General features: G+C 44.3%; 2 protein-coding genes across 2 annotated transcripts; one reads left to right on the top strand and one right to left on the bottom strand.

The window, feature by feature from the left end:
- Window positions 1–347: 347 nt before the first annotated feature.
- On the bottom strand, window positions 348–2,435 carry LOC130736852 (uncharacterized). The gene is made up of 2 exons (XM_057588633.1): window positions 2,137–2,435; window positions 348–1,938 (listed from the first exon to the last, which is right to left on the bottom strand). Exons 1-2 carry the CDS (start codon window positions 2,433–2,435, stop codon window positions 348–350), a joined length of 1,890 nt encoding a protein of 629 aa, XP_057444616.1.
- Window positions 2,436–6,114: 3,679 nt separating this feature from the next.
- On the top strand, window positions 6,115–6,708 carry LOC130736846 (uncharacterized). The gene has a single exon (XM_057588624.1). The coding sequence runs from the start codon at window positions 6,115–6,117 to the stop codon at window positions 6,706–6,708; it is 594 nt and encodes a 197-aa protein (XP_057444607.1).
- Window positions 6,709–7,028: the final 320 nt, after the last annotated feature.

Here is a 7,028-nt window from a genome sequence, read left to right as displayed (position 1 = left end):
CCCGGCCGCCCTATGGTAGAAGGAATTCTTTCCCAACTTGTTTCCTTGCTTGTCGTGCCGTGCCGCCCCTGAAGGTTTGAAGATCGCAGTCCTTACTGGTTTCCAATACCCCGCCTTCTCTTTCCCTTTGCTCCCGCGGCGATGCTCTTGGCTCCGTTCCCCTACTTTCTTCGGCTCAGCCCAGGGCTGTTCGAACTTTCCCACTCGCCACGTTCGCCACCACCCCGCTGTAGATTTAGCCGAACCGCACCTTGCATCAATGCCTCCTTTTCTCCATTCCCCTCCTGTCGAGTGCCCAAAAGAGTTGGCTTCTTGAACCTGGGTAATCCCCAGAACGCCGCGTCCTTCTAACTCCAATTGAAGAGGTCAAAATTGTCCTCCACCAACTTCTCCATGCGTCTTTCCTGACTAATTGTGAGCCTGGGTTGAATCGCCATTACTCCCCTACTGAATTTGTACATTTCCAAGTCCGCAATTACGTTTGCCCAGCGCTCCTCCGCACAAATGTCCGTGAATTGCCCATCTCTTCCTGTCCTATCATCTGGCCTTTCCTGATTCCGGTTGCTCCCCGGACCCCCAAACCTTTCACCAGTCCACCGTCCCCGCCTTCTCGCGCCGCTTTGGCTCCGGTCCTGTTCGCCCTGCTGACTTTGATCGCCTTCCAAGATCTCAATCTCGTGACATATGTGCCCATCGTTGGCTCCCTTCTTCCCACATAAACTAAGGCAGTTGTTGTAGCATTCCCTCGCCCGCCGCTGATCTACCGCGATCTTTCCTATTTTTCCGTAGATCAGTGGGTACTTCACCGCCAGGTGAGCTGTCGATATCACTGCGCAGAGGCGATTCAGCGTGTTCTGACCAATGATAACATTGTACGATGCCACTACCTGCAAAACCAAATACCTAACGTGCATGAGCTTTGCGTTCTCGTCCACACCAAAAATTGTGTCCAAATCCAAGTATCCACGCACCCAGACTTGTTCCCCCGAGAAGCCTACCAAAGTCCCTGAGTATGGCATTAGGTGTTTGTATGTTAACCCCAACTGGTCAAATGCATCGTCATAGATGATATCTGCAGAACTACCCTGATCTAAGAGCACTCTTCGTACATTGAAACTATTAATCCTTACCATTACCACCACGAGATCGTCCTTATGTGTTTTAATCCCTTCAAAATCGGCCGACGATATCACTATGTCCGGGTGCTGAAAACCAAATGGAGTTGAAAATTCTTGTACTGAACTCACCGCCCTCACATGCCTGCATCTTGCAGCCGGCGTGTCGCCGCCTCTGCCGAAGCCGCCTGCGATTGTGTTGATCGTCTCAACCGACGGTTCGAGGTCCTTGTTGAAGGTTTCTTCCGCTCCTTTCTTTCTCGTCGCCAATGTCTCCTTTTTGTCCACTGCTGGCGTCTGACGAAGGTCATCCCGCCTGTGATCATCCTGTTGGCGGTTTCCCTTGTAGTGATTCCCCTGTTGGCGATCGCCCTGCCAGCGATCACCACGATCATTCAATTGTGAGCGACCCGCCCTGATCAACCTTTCAATTTCATTTTTCAACGTGAAGCAATCTCTAGTGTCATGGCCTGTCGAGCGATGATACTCGCACCACTTGGTTTTGTCCACCGCCACTCGTGGCGGATTAACGTCCCTTTCGCTTTCCACGACCACATGCGTTGCCTTTACTTCCCGGAGTAGTTCTGTCAAATGCATGCTCAGACTTTTGCCTGATCCTTCTCGCCGGCAATAGTCAGCCTGGGACCACGGGCGCCGGCGTTCGAAGCTTTCCTTCTTTGGATAGAGTTGTTCCTTCACAAACTTGTCTGACGACTTTGGTTTATTATCCCTTCGCTTGCTGCTTTCCCCCTTCTCCCTACCCTGCCTGTTTACCGGCGATATGTCCTTTTGACTGCCATCTTTCTCTGCCTTTGCGCGCCTCCTTTTGAATGCGTCGTCCTCTTCATCCAGGATCTAAGTGTTCGCCCGAGCTCGTACTTCCGCCATCGAGCGAGCTGGCTTCCGACTTAGCTTGTTGTTCAGCTTTCCCGGTTGTAGGCCATTTTTGAATGCGCGCGCGCAGGCTTGCGGTTCCGACTCCTCAATCTTAACAGACGTCGCACTGTACCGCCTTACATACTGCTTCAGAGTTTCACCTTCTGATTGGCGAACGTTGTACAGATCATCAATTGTGACCAGCCTGATCTTGCTTGCAAGGAACTGAACGAGGAATTTCGACGAGAAATCACGAAAGTTCATAAAGGATCCACGAGGCAGAGTCGTGAACCAAGCCATCGCTGTGCCTGTGAATGTTGACGGGAACATCCTGCACTTCACCGCATCAGAAGCTGCACTTATCACCATTTTTGTGTTGGAATAAAGCTGATGATCCTTCGAATCAGTATTTCCACTATACGTCTCTAGAACAAGATTCTTCATGTTGTCAGGTATGGCTACCTCCCTTAACGCCGCCAAGAATGGCTCAAACTCCGCCACAGCCTCTGCTTCCCGCTCTCCTTCATCTTGCTGCTCAAGGCGATAGTAATCTAACTACTCTTGCAAGTTATCATTCCGCTGCCATATGTTGTCAACGTTGCGGATCAAGCGTCTCCCATCTCTGTGAGTGATCGGAGCTTGAGGCAACGACAATCCACCTCCTGAGACCTCCGGGGAGCGTGTCGGAGATCCTTGCTGTGAAGGTGAGGACGGTGGAGAAGGTAACAAAGGCATTGGAGAAGGAGGAGGCAGTGGAGGTGGAGGAGAAGTCGGTTGCTCAAGTTGCTCGCGACGAACCTCCTCTTGGCGCGGCCTTCCCCTCACACGTCGTGGTGGTAAACCGCGCCTCTGCTCTAGCGTTTCGCTGCGTCGACAACGGCAAGTCTCCATCAGATTTCAAACGCGAACCAGAAATTCAACCAAAAACACGAAAATCAGAGAAAATCGCACAAGATTTCAAACTTCTCTGAACCAAAATCACAATCCACGTAGTCCGGGAATCGAAATCTACCGATCCCCACACACGGCGCCAAATGTTTCAGCCAAGAACATAGAAAGAAGGTATAGTACCTAGAGTGAAAGGATTGCAATGAGGGAATCTAGAGAGAGAGAGAGAGCGTGTAACCGCTTAAAGAGGGAGTGTAACTGAATTTTAAGTTTGTTATTTAGTAAAATGAGCTAAGAGTCCTTTACATTTAGTAACCGCCTCTTTTTATAGGCTAGGAGTTGGGCCTGGCGCCCCTTACTGCCTTCAGTGGGCCTGTTGGGCCTCTCGGGGGGAGGCCCAATTCCCTGGCTCTTGTGTCGCCTTGAGGCAAGCCTCCTTGGGCGAGAGCTCCAGGGGTCTCGCAATGTTCCAGCCAATAACATAGAAAGAAGGTATAGTACCTCGAGTGAAAGGATTGCAATGAGGGAATCTAGAGAGAGAGAGCGTGTAATCGCTTAGAGAGGGAGTGTAACTGAATTTTAAGTTTGTTATTTAGTAAAATGAGCTAAGAGTCCTTTACATTTGGTAACCGCCCCCTGTTTATAGGCTAGGGGTTGGGCCTGGCGCCCTTTACTGTCTTCAGTGGGCCGGTTGGGCCTCTCGAGGGGAGGCCCAATTCCCTGGCTCTTGTGTCGCTCTGAGGCAAGCCTCCCTGGGCGAGGGCCTCAGGGGTCTCGCCTAGTCAAACCCTGCCGGTGGTAATCAACAAATTTATGCATCATACATTATTATCCATTTCTACAATATATAACAAACTTTCTCAAATTATGAATTAATAAATATTTTAATCGCCAATACCATATTTATAAAAGAAAGGACGACCTATATTTATTTGGGAATTTATTATGCAAATTTAATGTCTTTCTAATCTTTGAATTTCTTGGGGCATTTCTTATGCAAATTTAAAAGGTACATTTCCACTCTTATTTTGATTTTGATAAGAGAAACAAGAAAAATAAATATTTTATTTCAAGTTTTGTTATTTAGATAAAGGCATTAATCTTCTTAATTATTATTGAGTAGGTTACGTTATCTTATTATTGAATATTTCAAAGTATGAGTTGTGGGTCATTTAAAAAAGGTATGATATCTCTTAGTTTTATTTGTTATTTTATATTATTACTTTGTCATTTATTATTTAAAAGTTATATTTTCTCACTTCTTTTTCTAGTAAGAGAAAAGTTGAAAATAAATATTTTTTTATTTTTATTTTATTTTATTTTTTACAATTATTATTTTGAAAAGTTAAATACATTATTTTTATTAATTATTGATTAGGTCATTATGCTATTGATATTTTTACATTTGTGTTATTTCAAATTTCAGCGATTTTAAAATAGTATAATATATCTTAGTTTTCATTTATCATTTTTCATTATCATTTTGTCTTTTATTATTTTATTTTCTTGTTATTTTTTTCAAAAAGGGAAACATTAGGTACTTATTATTTGATTTTTTCAAATTTTTATGTGAAATTAACTACTTGACTTCGTTATTTTTAATGGGTGAATTATTTGATTTTTTTTATGTGAGTTTTTCTTTATCGTTTTGTGAGTATGTATTTGATAAAAATTTAATCATTAGATGTATTTCACTCTTGAAAATTTAATACATGTATTTTTCACTCAAATTTCATTATCTTATTAGGTATTTTTAACTTTCCATTTGGATCAAAAGTAAATTTTTTTCAGTTTTGGTCTTATCATTAATTTATTGAATTTTTAATTTCCTATTACAATAACCAATCAATTTGTGCTCATATATTATTATTATTATTATTATATATTTTTCAATATATAACAAACTATCAAAAATTATGAATCAATCAATATGGTAGTAACAAACACCATATTATTGAATATTTTGCATTATGATTTGTTGGTCATTTAAAATAAGTTATGATATCTCTTATTTTTAATTTCTTATTTTGCACTATTACTTTGTCATTCATTATTTAAACGATACATTTTCAATAAAATATTTCAAATAAGAGAAACATGAAAAATAAATATTATTAATGACATTTTGTTTACTTATTGTCATTTATTATTTTGCAAAGATAAATACATTAATCTTCTTAATTATTGATTACAATATTATTTTATAATTTTCTTTACAATATGTTTTTTTATCTACTTTTGGTCATTTTAAAATGGTATGATATCTCTTACATCATGTTATATTATCTGGACTTGGCGAGCTCCCCAGGGGGCCTCGCCCAGGGCTACCCGCCTCGTGGCGGTCACGCAAGGCTAGAATTGGGCTTCCCTCGCGAGGCCCAACCGACCCAATAGGGATAGTTAGCTTACGAGACCCAGCCTATAGCCTATAAATATGGAGCGGTTACCACATGTAAGAAACTCTTAGCTCATTTCTCAATAACAAACTCTAAATTCAGTTACTCACTCACTCTCTCTCTCTAAGCGGTTATTTTCTCTCTCTAGGCAGTTACACATTCATCTCTCTAGATTCTCTCTCATGGCAATCCCTTCACTATAGGTACTGCACCCTATCTCTATGTTCTTAGCTGGAACATTTGGCGCCGTCTGTGGGGACCGGTGAATTTCGATTCCCAGACTACGTGGATTGCTTTACGATCGAGAGAAGTTTGAAATTCTGTTGAATTCTTCAATTTCTAGTGGTTTTCGGTTTGATTTCACCGTTTACGGTTGATTTTTGATGGAAACTCTTCGTCAACGACGCAGCGAGACGCAGGAGCAGGGACGCGGTTCACCACCGCGTCGAGTGAGGGGAAGACCGCGTCGCGAGGAGGTGCGTCATGAGCAGTCTGAGTAACTGACTCCTCGTCCACCTCCATCGCCTTCTCCTCATCCTCCTTCTCCAACGCCTCCGCTGCCTACTCCGCCATCCTCACCTTCACAGCAAGGATCTTCGGAGAATTCCCCGATCCTTACGGAAAATGGATCCCCGCAGCCTCAGAGGCCGGTTACTCATAGAGATTGGCGGCGTTTGATCTGCAACGTCGACAAAATTCGACAGCGGAATGACTATTTGCAAGAGCAGCTTGACTACCTCCGCCATGAGCAGCAGGACGAGGGAGTGCGAGAGGCGGAGGCTGTAGCGGAGTTTGAGCCTTTCTCGGCAGTGGTGAGAGAAGTTACAATTCCGGACAACATGAAGAATCTCGTCTTGGAATCCTACAGCGGAAAGACGGATCCGAAGGATCACCTCCTATGTTTCAACATGAAGATGGTGATCAGTGCGGCTTCGGACGCAGTGAAGTGCCGGATGTTTCCGTCAACGTTCAAAGGAACAACAATGGAATGGTTCATTACTCTGCCTCGTGGATTTATCACAAACTTCCGTGAATTCTCCTCAAAATTTCTTGTTCAGTTTTCCGCGAGCAAGCTCAAGCAGATCACGATTGATGACCTGTACAACGTTCGCCAGATGGAAGGAGAGACTATAAAGCAGTATGTGGCAAGGTACAACGCAGCGTCTGTCAAGATCGAGGAATTAGAGTCGCACGCTTATGCGAGAGCCTTCAAGAACGGACTGTTACCTGGAATGCTGAACAACAAGCTAAGTAGGAAACCAGCTCATTCCATGGCGGAGATTCGTGCGCGAGCAAACACCTACATTTTAGACGAGGAGGATGACGCGTTCAATAGAAAGCGCGCGAAGAAGGAGAAATATGGCGGACAAGTGAAGGAGACAAATATGAAGAAGGACGGGCAAGGACGAGAAAAAGGTGAAAGCAGCAAGTGAAGGGAGAAGAAAAGTAAGTCGTTAGAGAAGTACGTTAAGGAGCAGTTATATCCGAAGAAAGAGAGTTTTGAGCGTCGTCGCCCTTGGCTGCAGCAACGATCACACTGGCGAGAGGAGGCGAACAAGGACCTGAGCGCACATTTGACAGATTTTCTTCATGAGGTGAAAGCAACGCATGCAGTTGCGGAAGTTGAGCAAGAGGCGCGCTCGCCATGAGCGGCGGTAGACAAGACTAAATGGTGCGAGTACCACCGCTCGGCGGGCCATGACACTGACGACTGCTTCACTCTGAAGAAGGAAATTATGAGTTTGTTCAAGGC

Source organism: Lotus japonicus, chromosome 1 (assembly GCF_012489685.1).
Source record: "Lotus japonicus ecotype B-129 chromosome 1, LjGifu_v1.2".
NCBI classification, from domain to species: domain Eukaryota; kingdom Viridiplantae; phylum Streptophyta; class Magnoliopsida; order Fabales; family Fabaceae; genus Lotus; species Lotus japonicus.
The sequence above is the reverse complement of the archived record's forward strand: the minus strand, read 5'-3'. Positions and strand labels throughout refer to the sequence as shown.

Coding starts and splice junctions, on each gene's coding strand:
- LOC130736852 (XM_057588633.1), bottom strand. CDS start 2,435: ATGAAGAATCTTGTTCTAGAGACGTATAGTGGAAATACTGATTCGAAG. Junction 1,939..2,136: donor GAAGGTGAAACTCTGAAGCA/GTATGTAAGGCG, acceptor CGCATTCAAAAG/GAGGCGCGCAAAGGCAGAGA.
- LOC130736846 (XM_057588624.1), top strand. CDS start 6,115: ATGAAGAATCTCGTCTTGGAATCCTACAGCGGAAAGACGGATCCGAAG.